General features: G+C 34.0%; 1 protein-coding gene and 1 long non-coding RNA gene across 9 annotated transcripts in view; one reads left to right on the plus strand and one right to left on the minus strand.

Annotated features, from left to right (window-relative positions):
- Positions 1-25,004, plus strand: part of Cask (peripheral plasma membrane protein CASK) — a 263,599-nt gene that overhangs the window by 39,137 nt on the left and 199,458 nt on the right. For 7 of the 8 annotated variants that reach the window (XM_072003902.1, XM_072003904.1, XM_072003903.1 and 4 more), the window contains exons 6-11: positions 3,771-3,842; positions 10,181-10,356; positions 10,507-10,629; positions 12,347-12,536; positions 13,056-13,177; positions 14,571-14,750. In XM_072003902.1, coding sequence (XP_071860003.1) covers positions 3,771-3,842; positions 10,181-10,356; positions 10,507-10,629; positions 12,347-12,536; positions 13,056-13,177; positions 14,571-14,750 — 863 coding nt within the window. The remainder of the gene's footprint in view (positions 1-3,770; positions 3,843-10,180; positions 10,357-10,506; positions 10,630-12,346; positions 12,537-13,055; positions 13,178-14,570; positions 14,751-25,004) is intronic. The other variant, XM_072003908.1, reaches the window with a different exon arrangement.
- Positions 13,200-14,127, minus strand: LOC139987551 (uncharacterized). The gene is made up of 2 exons (XR_011799874.1): positions 13,999-14,127; positions 13,200-13,907 (listed from the first exon to the last, which is right to left on the minus strand). It is a non-coding gene; the product is annotated as an uncharacterized lncRNA (long non-coding RNA).

The raw sequence follows: 25,004 nt of genomic DNA on the forward strand, positions 1-25,004 counted from the left end.
AATCCTCTGGTAATAACCGTCGTTATAACTTTGAGACTAAACTGTTACTGTATTTCTGTTACATCATGCACATACTTATCCCATTAAATTTTATTTTATCGTTCAAGATAAATTTGTTTACTCATGGCAAGAAAAATTTATTTTCTCGGGATAAAAACCATTGTAAATAGAAAACACAGCAAGGACGACGAAATATTATCTCAGTAAGTACTTTTAGTTTTGGAAAAATTGTAAAAATACAATAAATACGATACTAGATTTCCCACCTAAGATTTGATATATCCTTCCGGTTATTAAAATTTCAATAAACAGTTTTGCCTTTTTCAACTGCAGAAAATACGATTTAAAACGATATTTAGTTTTTGTCACTTCCGCACTTAGATACGTAAGTTCGTAATTAGTAAGAAAGTAATAAGGCCTAATCAGTCTTCCGTAGACAGTTCTATTTTTGAGGAAGGAAGTAGCATCTAATGAAGAAAAGTATACCTTGACGAGACTAGGTCTTGGATTATACGGTTACGAACTTACGACTACTACAGCTCGGTTATTATCTTCTTCGAAAGTACAGCATCGTGGATCTATTAACACGACAATGTATGAAGCTCGATTCTTGTTATTAAATATTTCATGAACTTACGAGTGTCTACACAAGTGCAGAAATATAATGTACAAATGATTAATAATAGGCAGCTAAATTTTTGAATATACTGTTTCGTTCTAATTGACACAAAATTTCTGTGTGTAGCACTTTCAGTAATTTTCCGAGTCCTACGGTTCACATAATTTCTCTAAATATCGTATATTAGCGTACATTAGTAGCGTATGTTATGTTAATTTAATAATATTGTTAATTAGTACATTGTTGAGAATATACTTCCCAGATGTTGTAACTACACAAACAAATTTAGTCCTAAATGAGGCCAGTATATTGTTATAAATATATATTTCTTTTTCTTTTTAAGCAAATGACTTTTCGTTGGATTACTTCGTTATTTATCCATCAAATGAAATAATTTTATGTTTCATTCTATACCTCAAAATCTCGATTCATGTTGTTAAATATTTATTTGTCTTCATTCAAATATTTATTATTCTATTAATTATTATTGATTCAAATCATGAGATGAAAGGAAATAGTGTATTCTTTGAAGTATTTTTGCTTTTGAAAACTTTTTGTTCTCCTCGGAAAAAAGTGTCCTTTTCAGAGGAGTTGGAGCTAGAGCCAGCTTCATCAGAGATTTGATGACGCGCCGATGTCAATTCGCACGCTTGAACACTATTTGAAAAAGACGTGATTTACAGGGCGGAACCCTGAGGCAGGATTAACTCAGGTCTGTGGAGGTGTCAAAGGTTTCAATATTCACACAGATTAAAGACTTTCTACGCATCGTCGAATAAACAGCCTGTAATCCACTGGCAATTGCGCTACTTCGGTTCGACGAATTCAATTTGCTATAAGCCAGCGAGCATTTATGTAAATAAGAAAAATAAATGAAATGGATTTACTAAGCGAGATTAAGTCAGAAGAAAGCTTTTGTCGAGGAAAGGGAAATTTCTATGAAAAGATTATCATTCGCAATAAATTTAATTTCTCTTACGAAAAGTCATCCATTTCTAAATTCTTGAAATCCACAATTTACGTATTATATTCCTGTCATCAGTATTGTATGATGTAAATTTATACAGGAAATGCGTTTTGTAATTCCGTTTAAGCTCAGGTATTGAGATTGTTTGGTAATTGAACGCTCGGATAATCGGATACGTGAATAATCGAGGTTCGATCGTAGTATTAATTTCAGCCTCTTCGTTGCTGCCGCAACCAATACACATTAGCGAATTATGAACATGATTTTTTGTATATTCATTACTTAGGAAAATCTCCTCTGTTTCTCTACTATTTTTCCACCCCTTTTATTGCCCTAAATCTATTTTTATGATAATCGTAGGACGAATCGTCGCGCCACATTTGATTGTATCGCCGTTAAGAGCCGTTGATAAATGCACTTTATTATAGCAATCGATCCACTTCACTCGATGCTCATGCGTAAGTGGTCGGACCTTCATTCATGCTCTGTGATTCGTTTAAAATCAATGAATCATTCCATAAGATCAATGATTCTACACCCCTCTCCTGTTCCTGTCTGACTAGTAGTGAAATTTATTTTTAATGCAGCCGGCATTATATTATTCTTCGCCGTTGAAAACTGACTGAAACGCAGAAACAGATACCACGATACATTTTTCCTAGAAGATGTGGAGTATTGATCCGGTTGTTTGTGAAAGAATGTTACCGAGAATCTAAACAAGCACACTACATCTCGTAACTTAGACTTAGGCGCATTATACAATTCAAGAATCGAATACTTAAAATCATCGTTAAAAAAGGATTTGCTTAAGAACAACGTGGATGAAGAAATATTTTCTCTTTAAATAATAGCTATTCAACCTTCAAATAATTTCTTCATTTTCTGAAATCTTCTTTTTTTCCACTTCTGTGTCTTATTCCATATGAAATTGTAAATTTTTATATAACTTATTTTTATATTCTTTCCAACGATTTTTTCTCAATAATTTATCTTTTTCTAGTATCTTATTTCAATTACAATAATAGTTTAATTAGACAAGTTCTCTCGATGCTTATCATAAGATAGACGAAATGTGTTGAAATAAAAGTTAGAAAATTCTGATGAGGATTTATATCAACGGTAAATATTTCAAACTTTTTTTAATAAACGCACATTTTAGCGGACAGAGCAACTTTGTCGGGACTCTACACAGTAACCGTGTATGTAGTAATAATTTAAAAGTGGGGGAAAACGATTTTTCGTGTTATCATTGGGAAAAGTTAACAGGTCTGAAGCAGATGTTAAATTCGTTGTAAAATGTGTCCGTTATTTAATCTTCTAACTTTCGGAACTAATTTTAGCTATCGAACAATAAGAAGAACGCAAATTTTAAAGAGAAAAGTACATCTAAAAGTGGAGCAGCAAACTTTATATCTTCGAAAACTGAATCTTCTTGGATTCATGAGTTTCTGGGTGAACTTGGTTTAACGAATATCAGAAAACTCCAAGTTATACGTCTCGTATCTTTCGCGCGAGTGCAGTTCAGATTTCCCAATATTAAAATTAATAGCTTCTATGTATTCATATTGCTTCGACGAAATCCAATAACGATATGTGATTAAAAGTATTGTTATCGTGTCGATCAAATAATAGAGAAAAGGAGAGAGTTCGGTGTTGTTACCTGGAACAGCCTTTCTGTTTAATTTTCCGCTTCTCACGTACTGAACATAAATCTTTAGCATCTCCCGCAATTATTTTACAGTTACTTTCTGGTTTCTTTTGCAATTGTTTACGCTTGAAAATATAATGAAACGCTGGTAGTATCAAATAAATTATTATTATTTCAAGAAGCTCGCAATAATAATTATTCAAAGCGTTAAAATGCAGCGGAATTTAAAACTTTGATTATAGAAAGAAATTCAGAGTATGAAATTAAGATTCTATAAAGATTTCAATTCGAATGATTAAAATTTCACAAAATCTCGGCTGTAGATTCAAAATTTTCTCCGCTGTGCTATTGAAAATGCTTGGAAACATTTCATGTTACATTAGAACGCGTGGAGATATTGACCGCGGTCTGCTTGAAAACGTTCCAAAAAAAGAGAAAAAGAAAGATTTATTACACACGTTTAATGGCTACGCGAGGAAAGAGCATCGCATAATTACAAAATTTGATAACTTGAAATTTGGTTTGAATGAATACAGAATGTTACACGACCGAGTATCGGCAGTGTCTGAGCCCAAAGGGGCAGCTCTACTTGAAGGCCGACAACGAGGGTAAGCCTGACCTAACCTTTAATCATCACTTCCGCAGGAGCCTTGTATCATCATGCCATATGTATCACACAACTCACACACACGTCCACAACACATTCACATATACACCACACATTATGCTACCATCTTAACCCGATCCGTGTGTCCCTCTCACGTTACTGTACTTCTAGAAGCTGCCACTGCTTGCTTGCTTGCTTTTTCCGCGTTCAGATTTCGACCACGAGTCTCAAACGAGTCGTTTCGATGCGCGCCGAGCTCGAACATTTTCGTGTTGGAAATCCATTCGGTGTTTTATCGAACCTACGCCAGGAAACGAATTCGTGTTGAAAGAAAGCCCCTTGATGAAAATTCCACTTTACCATTCCCTCACATCGTTCAGTCATCCCTCTACCTTTCATCATTGTTATATTGTTCGATGTTATTTTCAGTGTAAATGATTATATAGGGTGTTCCGTGATTCTGTATAGACGAATAGATCTTACGCGTGAGTTAGTGTTTCTCTGCACGAAGCTTCGTTCCTTCCTTTCCTTTGTTTAGAAGATTAATCTCGTCATGGTACATTCATCTCTTTTCGTCGATTAATTTGTATTTTATTTTTGAGATATGGATGTATGAAAAGGATATATTGAGAAAGATAAATTGAGAGAACAACCTTCGACTTATTTTTCTTAAAAACGAAGCTTCGTACCTCATGCTGATTATAAGAGATTACACTCTATATTTTCAACTTATTTGTTACGATGCACTTGAATTTAACGATTCCATTATATTAGTGTTATTAATGTATCGTAGATTTCATTGCTGTACCATATGTACTACATCTATATTTTTATTCATAAATGGAGTAGCTACATATTTCAGTGTTACTTAGCCCATTGTTAGACCAGAGAACGAGAGAGATAGTACAACTGCGTAGCAATAAATTGAAATTCGGATCTCACGATAAATTTTTAGTAGCTATTACGCAAAGACCTAATTAAACTTCACTTTTTTTTATCGTCTATAACAAGACACCACAATGTCCAAAGGAAGTCGTTCGAAAGCAAACGAGGGACAACAAACTTATTGCCAATGGTAGTGAATAGAGAAACAGGGAGGAAGAGAGAGAGAGGAGAGAGAAAACTCCCTTTATCTTCAACGACCAAACGAGTCAACGAGGTTAACATTCGATTGTTCCGACAGAGGCACACTTTTGCTAAAGAATCGCTTAGAAAATCGTTTTTCCCGGGCCTCGACCTCAACTCTGGCCCGTACTAAAACTCGATTCTTTGATACAATGACACAAACACAGGTCTGTCTTCCTCTACGAATAACGGCGATGACGATAAGGTTCTTATCGTCGATGATGGCAGATGCTGCACACCCTGACATTACTCCGCCGATAACGATCCTTGTCCTATTTGTCTGTGTTCTTTCGATAGGGCTGACGTCTCCGAGCTGCAATTTCCCTTTCGAGGACCTGACCGACGCCGAGGATTCGCTAGTGAGCGATACGGAGGACAATATCGGTACTCGTATGCCTGCCACATCCGCATAATAACGAGAACCGGGGGTAGACACGACAGGCAAAAAAAAAAAAAAAAAGAAAAAAAAAAAAGAAAAAAAAAAGAAGAAAAGAAAAATAGAAGAAAGGAATAAAATTTTGAATAGAAAGGACCTTCGATTTCCTCTTTAAAAACTGTCGTCGATTTCGTATGTCCAATCATTTAGTTCGAATTAGAACACGAGAAGCTAACATACCGATGGCTCGATGGGTTACAGATAAAAAAGACTGTTCGATTTCTGTCTCGACTCATCGCGACGTCCTATCGACAAGTACTATCGTTATGCTTTCGAACTAACATGGGAATCAATAAAAATGTTCCTCGGTTGCTTGTTTTCGATGCAATGACACGCATATTCGTTCTACCCCCGTGTCGTTCAATTATGTCAGCTTCAGAACAACACGTAGTGTCTGCGTAGACACTCCACTTGACCTACGTGCGGTAGTTTGTTCCTGTAAAATCGTTGTGCAGGCTCGCGTAGTGACAGATACACGTTGTGTCGTCGAGCTGCCTAATATCTCAAGAACAAGACAGAAAGACCCGTTCTTTCTTTTTTTTTCTCGTTCCTATTTCTTTATCTCTTTCCTTTAGTTTGTTCCCCGTTCGTCGACGTGTCCCGTTTTTTGTAGCGTGTACGAATGAATCGACTTCTGCTTCATCGTTATAGGGATCCCACGATTGAAGGGTTCATTACGATTTTTTGTTACCTCGTTTACAATCACAAGTAATTTCCTCCGTGAATATTTTTAACATTCAAATGTCTAAATATCGAACTTGATAATATTCAAATACTAATGTTAAATTCCCTTTCGTCCATTATTAGAAACAGAAGATAACGAAGAAGAATAAGAAGAAAACTAATTATCTGGTTTAACATAAACACATTCTCTTGTTTGCTACATTTCTATTTGTACAGGTTTGCGTAAGTACATGTACGTATACCTGTAACGTACGTACGTGTATATTTTATAATAAGTATCAGAAATATCTAAGAAAATCATCTTTTAATTGTCACCTATCATACGTAATAAACTCTTCAATGTTTTCCTTGTTTGTTGGTCTGATGCGTTCAAAAATTGCCCGATTTGTTGGGCTTGTTTGTGTCGTCATTGTTCGTAGCGGTAGACTAGCCTATCTTTATGTGTCTGTCTATATGTATGCCTTTGTGTTTGTCGTTTCGTATGTTATCTGTGGTGAACTGTCGTACGTTACATCGTGAATATTTTCTAGCAGTTTTTAAGAATTTATCGTGCAAGTGATATTCGAACGTAAGTAAATGTCTAGATCTAAATGCAGATGAACGTTCTACACATAGATGCAATTCATCATCATGCTATGTTTCTAACAACGTATCACTGTCATAATAATTTCATATATTTAAAAATATCATCAACGTTGAATGTTATAAATAATATTTAAGAAACCGTCTCCATAACAATCATTATTGTCATAAATCATGTCTAACACTGAGAAATCGATTTCAATATTTCTGTTTATAGGAACTAATCTTTTCTTGAAAGTAACGTAAAGAGACAGCTTAAAGTAAACATACAAAATAAAGTTCTAATTACTTCGAATATCATTAATTAAGCATAAGAAATAAAAACAACGATCGAGTAAACAAAGTCAAGTGGTACGTGTCAGTACAGTTTGTAAGATTTTCATCATCGAGAGTTAGATCAAACGAATAGCTCTGCGTGAAAGTGATCGTCGCGTAACACCCTCTGTTCGTGATAAAAATTCTAACGTATCAATAAACGTAAAAATTTACGAACGCGATAAAATTATGCTGTGGAAAGTGCTACGTTCGTTTCGAACGATGCTATCTTATTTCTAGTGTCGATTTCAGATTAAATGTAATTTATGTTATTTGTTTAATCTGCAATTTGCGAGCGAGGATAAAACTGCTCTATAATTTTTTCTAGCCTTACGGGTGACACGGTAATACCCAAAAGCAACAGTAAAAATTCACTTTCAGCTACTGCACAGCTTCACAGACACGTAATTTTGCATTCGTATTTATTCACATACACTCGCTAAAATTTAATGCACTAACACACAATTATATGCACGTGATTTATGTTGCGTGATGAGCTATTTGTTATTTTTTGCTATTTATATCGCTGATATATATTTATAGAAAACACGATGTTTATTTCATTTTTTTATTTTTTCGAACGATAAAAATAAAGAAGATACGTCGAATATTAATTATACTTGAAATAATGCTATCAGATCCTCATCTTTAGTTTTACTTGTTTATTTGTTTAAAAAGGAACCGTTGAAACTAAAGAATATGAACAAAATGCTGCCCGTCAAATAATGCAATTGAATATCTATAGAATTTCGATCGATAACATTTCATTTCATGATTACTCGCAGAATTTATAAAGAGGAACATATTCGACATTACGCATGCACGTTTCATATTGCATAATTCTTATTCCCTTTGATATCGACAATTACACGCATAAACGTAATATCCTTTTTATATTACTTTGATGCTCAATTTAAAACTTCAAGCTCTCTATTATCATCTCCATTTCGTTATACAGTTTCTTTTTTTCTCTACTTGTTAATGTATGACTCGTATGATAGTTTAATGTATTTTCCCTTCATACATTTTTTCATGTTTTCGTATTTCGCGCTATATATATATATATTGTATATTTCACACTTTCTGTGTATTCTAATTTTGACCTACTTTGAGGCATTTTCGCATAATTCCGGTAGATGTAATTCGAAGAGATGGACGAAATCTCCTTTAGCTAATATATATGCTAATTAGCTTTTTCTCTTGCCTTTCTTTTACGTAAACAACATTTACCTTATACTAAAAGATTTTCGCAAATAGCATATGCTGATTTGCAAATTTGCTTCTGAAATTTTCATCATATAAAAAGCATTGTACATATTGTTCTTTGTGTCATTTACAAAGAAAGTAAATATTTCATTACACGTACACTGAATTGTCAATGTGAATGATCTTCGAATTAAACATTCTGCTTATATGAATGTATGTTTTTCTATATATGTATGGCATTTATATCACATGTAGGTATATCATATTTTTTAAGAGGTGATTTATTAGAAACAGAAACCTAATTATCTGTTTTTGTCTCGGCAGATACTGAAATGACAAAATTATCATATCACTACCGTGATTAAGAGCACATTAAATAATTATAAATGGAGCACAAGAATTTATTTAGTTGTTTAAATAAAATGAAACGTTCGTTAATTTTAATACTATGTCAATAATAGTATAAAACCTATAATAATCTTCTAAATTAAATTCTTCATTGTTTTATCTTATAATGTCTAGTATCACCTAAATTAATACAAAGATATTTACAATATGGTATAATCAAGCAGTGAATTAGTAAATTACAGCGTAGCTTCATAAACCTATTTAACATCCTAAAAAAATATAAGAAACCCGAATTTTATTCTTTTGAAATCCCTGAAATACAGATTTGAATTTCTACTAAGAAATAGGATAGTTAGGTATTCTGTTTCAAGCTGGACGTATTTAAAATGTTATGATAATGATACAAACAGTTGTAATAAAGATGTTTCCTACGTTTGTCTTGATGTTTGCTTTGTCTTGACAAGTGCATTGTCTGTCGTTCTTGTAAACATGAATGTTGACTTCTTAATGGTCTACATATTTGCAGCACGAGATCTCGTTTCTGCAACTTCCATCAATCCTAGATTATTATTGATGTTTATACGTTTGACTAGCACGCTGCCATTTGCAAAATATGCATACCGTGCTTGTAAGTATTGTGTGTTAAACGCGGCAATGCGTTTCTCTCGTCTCACCGAATGTTTCATTTGTTTCGCATTTAATATACTACACATTCGTTTGTCGGCATTACCTACACATACTCAGCTGCGGTCCAGTCGATCTAACATTCTCGGGATAACGAGCGGTTCTTTTTTCTTTCTTTTTGTTCATCGAGCGTCGATCGTTAACGCTTTCTTAGCGCCGCGATAAAATTCTCCGGAAGCTCTTAACCCTCAAACGTCGAACCGCAGACGGCAATGACTCGGTCATTTCCAAACCATATAATATGTATAGAATTTTAATTTTTATTTTTTTTTTATTTTTTTTTATATAATTTAAATTTTAATTTGCGCGAAAGATCTTTGGAACCGTAAAATTATGCTGATTATATCATATAATAAAACTTATGTACTCTCTTCTTTGAGAAATATTACAATCTATTACACTAGAAATGCATTCCTTTGTTTCATTCAATGCTTGAATTCCAAAGGCCGAATCATAGCCCAAAGAGGGTTAAATTAATTATTCAGAATACAGATTACCCGCTTTTTATTCGTCATCGCAGCTTCCCTTTTTCTCCGTTTCTTTTCTTTTTTTTTTTTTTTTCTTTTTCAATATCAAACGATCGGGCGCGTACCTCTTTTCTCAAGATGTTATTAGTTTCCGATAAAAATCGTCGATCGACGTTGATAATATACGCGGCATTGAACGTGTTCTTAACAGAAGCTGCAGTTAATCGACGTGAGAAAAGTATTCGTGGAACGCGATACGAGAAGCGGGTCGTTGTTTACGAATCGTTGATGACCGAGAGGCGAGAAGTTTGCGGGAAATGTTGAAACTTCTCATTTGGAACTTACCGATGAAGTTTCGGTCGGTTCTAAAAGTTTCTTCGAACGTGTAACGATCGACTGTGGACTCTCGAAGCAATCACTGCCGGCTCGCTTCCACCATGCCGAAAATATCGGTTATTTTATATGTTTCTGATGGTGTTCTTGGTCGTGCAGGTCGTGTTGGTTGTCCACACTTCATGGCGCCGGAAGTGGTCCAGCGCAGACAGTACGGAAAGCCTGGTGACGTCTGGTCAGCCGGAGTACTACTTCATGTCCTATTAACTGGTACACTTCCATTCGTCGGCTCTCGAGATAGACTGCGAGAAGCAATTTGCAGAGGACGAGTACAGGTAGAAATTGACCAGACATTACATTTTCTCTGTTTTTACAAAGCGCGCAAGAAAGATAATCATGTTTTGATGTGCATTTAGCTCTGACGAACACGTTTCCATGTCTGTCATAAGTATAATAAATGCATAAGGTATCCGTAAAACTTGCAGATGGGATCGCCATTATGGGACAATATCAGCGAGTCAGCAAAGGATCTCATACAAAGAATGCTCACAACGGATGTAAATCACAGGATTACCATACAGGAAGTGCTGAACCACAAATGGCTCAGAGTAAGTCGCCTTTCATTCAATCTATTTTAACGTCATTTCCATATTTAACGTCGTGTTCAAAATGTTTTCTTTTATGTTTCAAAGAAAATCAGAGTTTTCGAGCGTTTAAAAGTCTAATCGATACATATATGGAGTAAACTCTAGGGAGCTTAAAGCTTCCATTGCGAAAATCTGAAAGAAGTTTCGAAAGATAATCGTGTCATCTTCGCGGGATAGATATTTAGAATTCGGGTATTAAAGTACTTAGATATAGTTAGTACTAAATCAATGAAGATCGAAGTGGTAAAATCGTGAAATTTTTAAGAGGAGAGATATCTTGAAATTTTGAAGCAGTACGTTTAGTAGAGATGCCTTCGAATACTTGTAAAGTGTAATTTTATACTAGTTCAAATCTGATTGAGAAAAACTTACGTGTAATCCTAGAAATGGTAGAAAACGACATTTTTAGATCAATATAGCTTCGGGACTCTTTATCTTCACTTTGGGAAATGTAAGTGGAACTTTAATATAATCGAACCTAGGCCAGGTGGATCGGAATTGAAAACCTTCTATTCTCTGTGTAAATCTTTCAAACGATAGCTTTTTGTTTGCAATACGAAATTCGATTGAAATTGGAGTATACGCTGTGTGTAATATTTATACCTAGTAACATAGTTTCTTGCCTTGTAAAGTTTGAATATAATTTTCGCGATTCTATATTTGATGCAAATATCAAAGTAAAATCTACAAGGGCCCATTCTGAAGTTCGATACTAACTTAGTCAATATAGAAAATGAAAAATTCTCTTTTAAAGTAAGTTTAATAGAAATCGACTCTTACGAAGTGAGATGTATGCATTAAAGTCGATTTGAATTCGCGAGTGCGTATTGAAACTGATTCTATCCTTAGTGTTGAGCCATTTGTGTTAACAACTTCTATTTAATAGATGCTGCGAGCGCATCTGGTTCTTTTTATATCGTATCAGGTTTTCGATAAACGGCCTCATTTTCTGTTATTATATCCGGTGAATGTACGTGCGCATGTCCATGGCATATGGTGTAATAAAGTAAGAATATACTTATATGATACGACAGTTAGCCAGTGACCTAAGGTAGCGAAGCTTGGAGTCACCCCATATATCGATGCAATACACGTGCAACTGGGCTATCGATCGCTATAGTAGGGGCAAAGTTCCACCGGTTAATGAAAATAACTGTAGCGGTGTATATTTTTCCCTGTACTACTTACAGTTTTTTGAACGTGACTGCACATTCGCTGAAGTCCTAAGAACTTCATAGAAACGTGCGTTAATGATCGTCCTTTTTTCGTTAAGAAGAAATTGCCCGACACAGGAGTTTTTTCAAAGCGAACATTTTTCTACTCGACCGTGTAGATTATTTCCTACAGTGTATACAAATACATGTGCATATATTTGTTTACTTCTACTGATTTATTTTATTTTAATTAATGAATATTTATTTTTGTTAAACATATACTCGTTAAATAAAAAAGATATTGATATTTCTGTGATTGATAAATATGGGAAATTTGATTCGTTCATGGTTGATGAAATTAATGAGAAGTAATTAATACGAGGTGTTCGTTCGATGCTCTAATTTCACTAAGAACTTTCTCAAGTGATTTATCATACATATCACGGCGCAGCATTAATATTAAGTTCATTATTCATTATGACAATATTGAAGTTGCATAATCTCTAAACAAACTATATTTGTAGGATCGTGATAAGGGCGTGGCTCGAATACATTTAGGCGAAACTATAGAAGAGCTTAAGAAATTCAACGCTAGACGAAAATTGAAGGAAGCTGTAAAAGTAGCGATCTCGTCGTCGAAATGGCACATCCCGTATTCGGAAATTAACGGCGACAGTTTTTTCGACATAGGCGATGATGAAGTTATAACCACAGGTATAAATATTTTTAATATCTACTTTTAATGTATATATTGGTTAGTTAATTATAAATAAGTAAGAAGGAAACAAATAATTTAATCATTAATCTTTATATAAAACTGAACGAATTAAGGAAGTAAGTGTCATTAAATAAATTCTTTAAAAGTTTCCAATTTTAATTACAATTAAAACATCATAAGTTGTTGATGTTTTTACTTGGTTATTGTTATTATCTTTTGCTTGTTTCAACGTTGCTTAGAGTTGCAAATAATACGTGATATAATCTAATATTAAATCAGTTGTTTAAGTTAGTTCCAATTCTAATTAAGTGAGAGGTTATTTTTCTACTTTAATGTCGTTTAAATTGTAAAGATCTATAAGTTCGTTTCATCAATATATTCTTTTTATTACACTTCTGACATTTTGCGTTAATTAGAATTATAGGAACTAGTAAATATTATCGAGAATGTAACAATTGTGTATTACTTATTACGTAATATTATGTGTATCTTCTAAAGACAAAATTAATTTCTAGGTGCTGTAGCTGAAATTTTAGACTCTCTGGATGATATTGAAGTACTTCAAGAGAGTGGAAGACTGACACGTGCTGAGATACTTAATGCAGTCGACGATTATCGTCTTCGAGCCATTTTAGAGGTAAGAATATGTATATTAAAGATACCGTAAAAATTATTTACATATTAACTTTTCTGACTATATGCATACATATATTTCATATTTCGTAAGATAGTATATGAAATGCAGTTCCCACATTATCTTAAAATATTCTATACACGTAATGATACTATCGTTTGTTTCCTCTGTTAAAAAGTATGTTGTACATTAGAAAAGAAATTTAATGATAATTTTTATTTCTTACGCATAAATAACTCTAATTTATTCACTTACTGAGTGTCGATAATATAACGACTGGAATGATAAAGAATATCATTTGAAATCAATTATTACGAATTTATACGACTATATACTCATGTGTTCTTTTCCAATATAATTTTTATTGATATAAATTTTCATTACTGGGTATATCTCAAAATACAAACACAAACACACACACATACACTCATACGCACTTCTAGAATTCCTACTTTACCAATACGCAGAACGGTAGTTTCCGTCATCCGTGGCGCCACCGTTAGTTTCTGTCGGTTTCTATTTACGCCAGTTACGCGTTCTCATTCGACGTGGGAAAGAGCGCAAGCGCTCGAAGTCCATTTATTAAGATGGCTGACGTGCTGGTCTGATAAACAAAATGCAATACAGGATTGAAATGGCGCCGTATTTCGTCTTCCATCGTATAGATGTTTACGTGCATCTCTTTTGTGTTATATAAACGATCGCGTGGGATCGAATAGCCCACGTGTTAAAACTGGAAACGAAAATAAACAAGGATGCGGCTTTGTCAATTAATATACGTTGGCGAGGTCGAATTGGTCGGTGACCTGCTCGAATTTGCCTACCTCTTGGTGAGTAAATCGATTTTGAACAAAAACGTGGGTAATCGTCTCTCTGTTGGTTTTCTCTTTTTCTTTCGTCGGTAATGTAAACAATATCGTCGTTCCATCCACACACGAACCAATCGCTGTAACGTGATGAGACATCTAAAGGTTTCGTGATGAACTAGCGTATTTTGCCGCGAATACGATTAGTACATGGCTGACAGACGTGACAAGTGGATGTATAGAAAATAAGCACGTTTTATTGTAAGTTTATTTAAACTTTTGGACGAAATTGATCTTATATTTGTTCAAGTATTATTGTTTCTATTTCCTTTATGTCGATGTTCTCGATCTGTTAATGATTGTTCACGATTTCAAGTCATATTTATGGGAATTGTATTTCACGATATACAAGACGAAATAACTTGAAATGTATTTATGAGATATGTAACATTCTGTAATATTATACATACATAAGCGGTACTATTGATAATTAGATAATAAGCGTGTAATTGTTATTTGTAGTTGAAGTACTGTTATATCTTTAGTTTGGAAAGTTAAATAGAATGATTAATATGGTTATTGTTCTTTAGCTTTACGATAGAATCTCGACTCGAGTTCCAACGCCATGTCGAGCGCCGCAGACAGATGCAGTTCAGCGTGCGCGAGAAGTCGAGGAACTACTTCGAGAAATAGAGCATTCAGCGATACGAAACATCGATAGGGCGGATCTTCGGGAGCTCCATGAACTTCTCGTCCAGCCGCACATGAGGGTAAGTCTTCGAGAAATTTATTTAAATGTTGATCGATTCGTCGATAATGATTTTGGCGCGAACTACGATTCAAACAAAGCGTACTCTATGTATGTATAATCTCTTGACACTATACTAATCAAACAATAAATTGATTCTTGAAATTTTATGTAATTAAATATACATAATAATACATAAATATATATTATATATTTTTTATTATATTTTATATATATATAATAAAATATATATAAAATAAAATATATATAATATGGAAAAGTAAAGAATATGGAACGAATATAATTTTTGGAGGAGGTATAAATTGTATTTAAGTATAAAATATATAGGGATATAAATTATATTCGTATTTATGAGAAGGACAAATTAAGATAAATGACACACCCCCTCACACAAAGAAATATTTCATTTTTAGATAACTTAGATTGTATCAGAAACAAAATGCAGTTAAATCAATTTAAGATTGTAAACGTTATACATCAGAAAAAAGACTAGACTCTTTATAAAATATATTTCTCAATTAATTGTAGTGAATATGAGGTTTACGGTGGGTTTATTGGGTATAATTTATATATAATCAATAATATATATAAATTTATTTGTATATCAATCTAAGTAACGATGGGAAGAAAGTATTAAATTAGATTTTTCTATTGAAATTTAAATTGTTATTGAAAGAATATTTATTGAAAGTGTCTAGAAAGAAGAACTGTTTATATTCTGTTTTTTTTTCTGTTAGAATTGCATACAGTTATTATGTATTCACTATTTATCGATACACAGTTTCAATTCCAATCTCATATATCTCACTATTAATTATACAAAATAGGATTTCTGATAAAATTAAAAATAAATTCTGATAAATTTAATTCTAGATAAATTTATCTTATTTCAACGCGGACATATGGTTGACACGACTTTGTTCCAGGTGGAAGCATTTTCGAGATTTTAAGGTCCTCTCCGCTTCTTATGCGACGACACGTCCAACGACCTATAATCTATCGTTTACTTAAATTCACTTAGGGTCGTTTGGTATCATCGCTTAATGTTACATTTTATGTGTACAATTATTAAATGCCTCCATGTGGAACCAATTCGTTCGTACACAATATTCTCCTCTCGAAACTTGTTAAATCTCATATAAAATATCTCTTGTATTATTACAATGAATTAGCTATATATATATATATATATATTTAAAAAGTAAAGTATATAAGACATCATAAGACACCATAAAACGCCCTAAAACCCCCTGCGTCTGTCTACTCTATCCACTATCACAAAGACTGTGTAATCTCGGAAAAAGCAAAAACGTATTGGAACTGGGTCGACAAATTGCTAATCGTTACAATGCCGTTTCCTTTCTCTCTTGTTTCCCGGTTTTGGTGGAGGCATCAATGCGAAGGGGTCTTGCGGCATACTCGCAATTACATCGTTCTTCTTTTTCGCCGTGGCAGTCGTCGCTGGTGGTAGTATATTTATCGCGGTGTTTGACATTGCATGCGATACACCGTAAATAGGGCACAGAAATGTAGGTCGATCGTTAAAATTCTCATTTAAAAATCCCGTAGCTGTAGTGAGAGAAACACGTAAAGAGGGGAAAAAGATAGTACGAAAGAGCAGGACAAATATGGAAGAAGAAGAGAAAAAGACAAATAGAGCTGGACTAAAAGAACGATAGGGCTGATGTTACTGTGAAAAGAACGAGTTCTGATAGTCGACTGGATCTACGTACCATCGTGAGCGACGACTTATTAATTATTCTTACTGTTCTGGAAAATTAGGTTGTCCGATTCTGGTTCGATTAGCGTTATGGAAATTTATTACTAGCCCGAAGCGTTTTGGGGCTCTTCGTTTAGAAGGCTTTTGCGTGCCATTTTGAGCTTGAGGAAAATTCATTACCCATTTCTAATGATATCGAATAGTATAATTATGTGTTCGTTGGTCAATAATTACAATATCCGTAGATAATAAAATGCTTTTATTTCGTTCGACTGTCGCATTTTACTGAAAATGTATATGTCAGGTTCCATAGAATTTCTACGTTCCTATATTCATATAATAAAGGAAGCTTTTTTTAAAGAAGTTATTAGTATTTATTATTAAGATAGTTAATTCTGTGATAATAAATATGTACTTCTGACAATTCATAAAGAGGAAGATGAAATGTTCTCTTATAGGTTCCACCATAAGTTGTATAATAATTGGGAAATTTATATGCAAGTTAATTTGTAAAATGATCCACAAACTTGCTATACTTTATATTAAATATCGAGCAGACTAACACACCCTGAAAAAATCAAATATTTTTGTAACAAGGAGGTCTTGCTATTCTATTTATATTTAACGAAATTTAAATTGCTATGAGTTGAAAATTAAGTACAATTAGATTAATTTTGATAATTTTACATTTCGTTTTGATGATGTATAGAAATCATATTGGATATTATAAAATTCCATGTGTTATGCCATAAATTAGTGAGGGGAGGACGATTATTTCATTAAATTGAAAATGGCATTGTTTGTACAAATATAGCGTTCCTTTCTGAAAGATATATATCTAGTTTAAATATATACATTGTCTTAGCTATCATACATCATCTTTTCCATTATTGTTAATGCTACTATTCTTATAATTAACACTTTAAATGCAATTATCTACATTATAAATAACCCATATTTATAAATACAGAGTACTTTTGTATATCCATTTGAAACAAATATTAATTATAAATGAATGTAAAATGCCAGAATTTTGTTAATGAATACCTTCAGTTATAGAATCTATACATATGTATTTCGTTTTCAAGAGACCATGTTATTTTTAATGAAATTGATAGTTCAAAAAAGGTTTAGTATGTTCCGAATAATTTTAAGAAGTTGTCGTATGTAAAAAGTGCATGTCAGAAGATGCGAGTAATAGATCCTTTCCACGGCTGTATTAACGCTTCCTGGTAGAGTTTGAAAATATCCAGAGTGCAATTGCAGTTGCAGAAATGATAAAATATAACTACTGTTCGAGCGTTCAAGAGTTACGATACGAGTTTCAATACGATTTCGTCCGTACGAGTCAGTTAGAGAAGCGAAGCCGGCTTGATATACCTGTAGCAGTAAAAAAAAAAAAAAAAAAACAAAAAAAACAAATCAGCCCCGACGAAAGTTCGCCACTTGTTTGCGTATCAACTTTCAATCTATTGTGCTTTGCGTACCTATTGTTTTAAATTTGTTTTTTACATGAATTCACTTTTATTCACTTTCGTGTTATCTCACATCTTACATTTTAATTTTACACTATTTTAAATAATCAAATAATAATTTTCTTCTGTGAAATATCAATATCTATCATACAAATTAATAGAGATACTAGCACAAATTTTGATTGTACTTTTTTCGATATACTAGGAACAAAAATTTTATGCAGTTCTCATATCACATCTTTTATATTGTATCATATATATAAATACATGTGAGTATTTTACTGACAACAGATATATAAATAAATAATGATCATAATACGAAGTAGAAAATACTATAATTACAAAATAGGAATAGTATATCTTAGTATATATAATGGTTATTTTATTAATAAGGAAATTAGGCTAATATCAAGTGAGTCATGCAAAGGTATTCTATGTTATGCTTTTATAATCAATAGTTCTTTTATTCTCTTTTCATATGAAAAATATTCAATTTCAAATATTGAAAAACAGAGAAAGGTGAAGATATCATGTTCAAAGCTTCATGAATAATATCGAATTTCAAGATATTTCATTCAAGAAATCGAATAGATAAATATTTGCGCGTGAAATATCTCGTCCATGAATATCAAAGGTATAACAATGCCAAACATAGGATACGTTATGTTTTTCACATTAATGTTTTTTCTAGTTTTCCTTTACATGTAAATACCAAATGATAAAGAAAATTGTGAAATATCTTGAAAATATACGAACGACATCGAATGTCGAGAAATCTTGTTGGAATAGGTATTTGTACCTTGGATATCTCCTTTGCGAATACCAAGTCTAATGTTGCATCATCGAGTAGGTTCGTCGATGCGACTTGCCTACAGCTCGTTCTAGAAGCAATACTTCAAAGAAAATGTTTGTCAACAGCTTCCTAACTGTTGCATCAGACGTGTTCTGAATGTCTGATAGTGTTTACAATCGATCAATCGCACTCAAGACTATTCAGAGGAAGAGAGAGAATGGTTGAAGCGAAGGAATTTGATAAAATGCTGACTTCTCTTTTGATACTCGTTCGATAGAGAACGAAGTGGTTGACGAATTTAAAGCGAACATTTTGACAAATATATGCGCATAAATATTCGATCGACTTCGAGATCGTGCAGGTCGACAGGTCGACAGAACAGTACTTGCAAATAGAACAGGCAGTTAGTTATTCAGATCTTTTTTCTCGAATATCGTTCTGTCATAGTGCCATCGAAGTGACCACGATCAAAGTTGAATAACGTGCAATTTATTATCGTAACGAATGTATGTATAATTTATTGACTAGTTAAATTGATTGATAGACGTGCAGATTAAATAATTGAAATGTTAAAAATAGCTTTTATCTTCTATAAAAGAATTTAATTTTCTTCTTGAAAAAAGCTTTCTCTAAAGAAACTGTTCGTAAGTTAAATATAATTTTGTAATTTATAGGCATAAAATTTATTTGAAATATATTTTTATTAGTAAGTATTATGCTAGGAAAATTGACTACAAATAATTGCGTTATTATTTTTGAGGAAAAATTGTTTCTTTTTCATTATTAAAATATTTTGAAATGTAATCCTGTTGTATAATATTTTCATTCGTCTTTTTTATTTTACCATCTTGGTATCTATTTTATGTCCTTATATATATATCGCGAATATATTCGCTGTTTGACGCGAACGTCGTGTTATTTCAAAGCAATTTGTTGCTTGTGTATTTAGTAGGACAACTGCAACTGGCTATTTCGGGCTTGTGTATACGTACTGCCTATTCAGGTGGTTTATATATAGGTGGAAACTATTCAAGAGGGTTGAGGATTGATCAATTAGCTCGTGTTATACTTTCTCTGGTACATTTTGATCCCTACTATTTTTTAGCATTCAATGGATTAGTTGGCTAACACGCATCGGGGTCAACTAGAAACTTCAGGCGAGGTAGAAAAGATCAACCATGTCTAATTGTGTACTATGAAACAAATTCACTCTACTACACATAATCAAATATTTTTTAAGGGACAGAACGAATTTTTTAATTCAATTCCCGTGACACTTTTCACGCCATTTATATACAACGATGAATTGAATTAGGATCAATTAGAGAGTTATATATTATTTTCGAAACTGTATATATAGAGATACTAATAAAAAAAGCTACTAAAAGTAACAAAAGGAATCAAAATTAAAAATGCACCATAAAAAATATCTATGCTTCATAAAATATAAAGTTTACAATAAATGAAGGACACGAAGTTGTTCATTTTTTGTTTCGCATATTACATTACTATCCAGATCTTGTTATTCTACTTTTATCAAAATTCCAAGTACAACATGTTTTTTTCGAAACACACTATCATGTACATTTTTTATATTTTGCTAACAGTAATATTTGATCTTATCTATCGTAATGAATTTGATAATCTCTGGATTATAAAAAAGCTAATAACAAAACGATATGCTATTCTGTTTTTAACCATTGGATATTCTATGTTACGTTATACAAAACATAATATATTTTAGATTATAAAAAAAATCTGATTAATTACAAATAACAAATTAAATTTCTTTCGTTCTAACATTCATATTATTATACTGTATTTTGCATTTCTCATTCATTGGTTCCGTGCATCTTATGACATAAATGCACGCGATTCTTCTAGTAAACTGTCTACACTATTTTATCTTTTCTTTTAACGCGACAAACCTATTACATTCCTAATACGCCCCTAATACCTTCTAAGAGCATTAAAACAATTTCAGTCAGCTCATCTCGTATAGTGCGGTTCGCATTTCAGCACTCAAAGAACAGTCGCCGTAGCTAAAATTTTTCCAACAATCACTTGAAATATATTACTCTTTCAGCAAACCAATAATATTATCTTAATTACACAGTCTCGTTATAGTTAAAATCAAGAAGCTTGTTACATTCCTAATACATTCTTAGCGGTACTAGAACAATGTTAGTCAGCTTATCCTTTTATTACATTCCTAATACAATTCTAACAGCATTGGAACAATGCCGATCAGCTTATTCTCTTTCTCACACGCCTATCAGTGGCCTCTATTATTTTCAAAAAGAGCAAATACTTCGACTCGAACGTGCCGACATAGCCAACCTCGTCAAGCATCGATACGCGCGCGAAATAGAAGAAACGATTCTTAAAGTTGGGTCACGATTGATTCACGTTCTATCTTTCAGTAGCACCGGGACGATGGTCGAGACTGCTCTAGACCAATCGGCAGTTGCTGGCGTTGGCGGTACTGCGAAAACGTCGGTTCTTCGACGCGGGGGTTGCTGGTCGCGTCGCGCGTTAGACCAGGGAAACCGAGGGTGAGACGGCTGGCAAGAGCTGAAGGGTATGAGGGTGGGGGATGCTCGTTGGAGAAAGGGGAGTTGATGCCGGCCGAGGGTGGTGGGCGTCAGGCTACGAAAGCTAGTATGTCGCAGAACGTAGATCGCGAGCGACGCGTTCCGCTTCCCCTAATTCACGGTTTCGTCGACAACTGTACGTCCCCTGGGGTCGATCGTATTGCTGGAACACGTGGAGATGATTACTGTTCGGTGACAGTTCGCGTACGATCGGTCCACAGTTCCCCTTGCCATTGGTGAGACGTGCTACGAAACCATCCCCCGGCGAAGAGCGCTAATTTCTGACAACGTTTTCTCGCGTTGCCTGTAAACACCCGGCAGTCCACACGGTTCGAGACGACCTCTCGCGAGCGTCACGTATTTCTACCTCTTGCGTTCTTCGATATTGTGTTTTATCATTGTGATCAACACGGCGTGCTTCGCTGATGGAAGTGTGTTGTTACATCGGAGTTTCCTGATTTGGTAAATCCACCAGTAGATCGTCCAAAACGGCAGATATCCTACCGACCGCTGACCAAGCGTTTCCTTCTCATCCTCTATTCACGTTTCACCCGTTCATTCACGAGTAGCCCACTTCGAGCTCGAACGTTTGATTATATGGAGAACGCAATTGGTTCGAGCTCGATAGTAATGGAACTCGCGTTTAGTCGCTCAAATGTTTTTATTTTGATCTAGTTGTTACGAACGTTTCCTTGAGCTAAATACTTCGCCAAGAAATAAGCATGAAACTCGAGAAAGGAGACAGGGTAAATAAAGCATTTGTTTACGTACTTTCGATCGCGCGTCTAATGTTCGAGACTAGTTCGTTGTTGAACAACTTGGATCGCAGCTGTACGTCTCATGTTTTCTCGTATTTCCCTAGCGATTTGTTACTTTTACGTGGGTGTATCTAATTTCCAGAAGTATCTACAAATACTAACTTCGGTTTTCAAGGGAGGAGCGCTGAGCTCTGGCTCGTTGAATGAAATAGAGCGAAGCTTTCGACGTATCGGTTATTTCGATCGTTCGAATTTAGGAAAAAGATGGGTCGCGTTCCCTGCCAGTATGAAAGAATCTCGTGTAGTGTGTCGCAGGGCGTTGATCTCTCGGGCGGTCACCGCGTGCAAAAAGCCGTCGAATATCTTTCGTCGTGAATAAGCACACGTTTCTTATGTAAGCTTAACCTGATGGATACAAAGAAGCACGAAAGAGTAATGCGGAGGAGTAATATTCTCGAGTATCGTTTACACAGTACTTTACAGTGACGCAAATGTTGGCTGGTCTGGATGAAAACAGAAACGGCTGATTAGGCAGGGGATACATTAATACACGAGCTGATATTTTAGGATCATCGGTAGTTTTCTAAAGACCTTGACTTCCTTAAATCTCTTGATAATTTTCCTATTAAATGTCATCGGCAACTCCTTCGTTTCTTATTCTTTAACGATGCTTATTTACTATCGCCAAGTTCCTCTCAACTCTTCTTCTTCTTTTTCTAATTCAGTAGATTCGTATCTGTTTAAAATGCGAAATATTTAAATATACGATATATTATATATATGGTTTATTTATACGTAAAGTGGAATTATGTACAAGGATGTATTTATACGTTAACGAATTTGTATTTCCTATGGTAATTTATTCCTTTAGTTGGCATTAAAATATTTTATTCGTCGAGACGGCTGAATTATTGGCTAATTCGAATACAATTAATTAATTTTGTTATACGAAATAAACCTATCGATATTTCGTTAAATGCGGTACGCTGTGAACGATAATGATTTTAACTCTCGATCGATCGAAAGCCAATAATTTTGCGGTTTTCCTTGCATAATTTAGCAACGTTCTCCGATCGGTGCGGTAGATTCCGCCGGTTACTACCATATTTCACACTGGATCCTATTCCTGTCATAATCGGTTCATCTTACCATCAAGAAGTGGCTCTTTTCTATCATCTGATCTTTGCTCCTAGGGTATACGGGGTGAACCTCGTTTCTCAGACAGGTTGTCTGACTCAGCTGTTAAGAACTTGTGGCATCGATGAAAGCCGGTTTCGGAAGCTGAAAAGCCAGATATATCGGACACTTGCCGCAATCGTCTTGTATTTTAAAATGCCATACCAGTGTCTTATTGGATTTTTATCGGCTTTTCTATCGCTGCAATCGATAATCCTTCAGGGATTTCTTGAAAACTTACAAAGAATATTTCAGGGATTCCTGTGTTTCCCCTTGAATCGCTTCGATGTAAACGCCTACGCTTTACTCTTACCAATACTACGATCTTTCATCGAACGTGTCTCGATGAAATACATACATATTCTTTATATTGAAGAGCCTCTGAGCAATTTGTTACATTGTCTACTGTATATGTGCGTGCGCGCGTGTATGTGTGTCCTTATATTGGATTAAAAAAATATATTTCCAGCTTTAGTATATTTACTTCATTTCGTTCTAGGCGTCATTTTATTTCACTTTGCGGTTCTTTACATCCTGTGCAGCCCTATTGTTTTCTCAGGGAAACATGAAATTGTTCTTTAAATGTAGCGTTTTCTATTGGTCATAATCTAATTAGGAAGTTTCTGCCGAAAGAGTTGTTCTCATTTCCATGCTCGTTAAAACTTTTCCGTGGTACAGCTACGAATACCATCTAACAGTTTCTACCGCTATGTATTCGTGATCCACATTGAATTATATTGAGTGATAAAATTGATGGCAGATCAGATGCTAAACAAATGAATAGTTCGTATTAAGCATTTTTCCAGTTTTGAAGTGTGTACGTTTGATATTTTGAAATAGAAGTGGTTCGTCATATGGCAATTAAATTCGCTGAATGAACTAATCGTAATGGCAGAACATTGTTTGATAGCGTCTGCAGATTTAACGTGTATGTTTCGTTCAATGTGAATTTTAAATTGTGTATGCACTTAATAAGAGTTTGAGATTGATATTCATTAAAGTTTTACTTATCTTTTCCGATTATAAGTTATTTTGCTTAAGTTTTCTGGCTGAGTTTATGAAGGTTAAGAAAAATCTATGTACAGCGTGTATGTACATTCGAATCTAAATTTGAAGTTAATTAAGTAGCCAAGTGACCGGTAGAAACGAAAGTACATTTTGTTTAAAAATTAATCAGAATTATGGTAAATTTTATTACAGACAGAGTTATTTATTTGATGATGTTTGTAATTCGAAAGTTCATCATTCTCTATCCTTTTTTCATTGAATACGCCTGTCCCGCGAAAATTTGTCTCGCCCGAGGTTACACTTGATTCCGTCTTGAAAATTCCGTGAATACTTTGGTAATAAGGTTTTACATAGTTCCGTCCCAGAAATTCCCTACATAGTCTAGGTAGTTTTAAAAGCGCAAGTGTAGTTTATACATACCTGTTTCGATACACATATTCCATTGTGTAGTACTACCACAGCGGTGCTGTAAAACAAAGTGGCCGTGTAAAGAGATATGTTCGAGAAGCAGTAAGATTGATGTAGCTGTTGTAGCTTCCGTGAAAAAATAGGTGTTTTAAAATCACAAACAAGGAGTTTATAACATCATCATTTTTTTCGTGTTTCATGCAATTTCATAATTTTCTTTAGTCTATTTTGCCTTTTTAATAAATATTTCGATAATGTGAAAAGTCGTTCTTATTTTCAAGTATCAAGTTTGGCGATCGAATGTATTTTTAAAATCATAATTC

The sequence above is a fragment of the Bombus fervidus genome, chromosome 5 (assembly GCF_041682495.2).
Source record: "Bombus fervidus isolate BK054 chromosome 5, iyBomFerv1, whole genome shotgun sequence".
Taxonomy (NCBI): domain Eukaryota; kingdom Metazoa; phylum Arthropoda; class Insecta; order Hymenoptera; family Apidae; genus Bombus; species Bombus fervidus.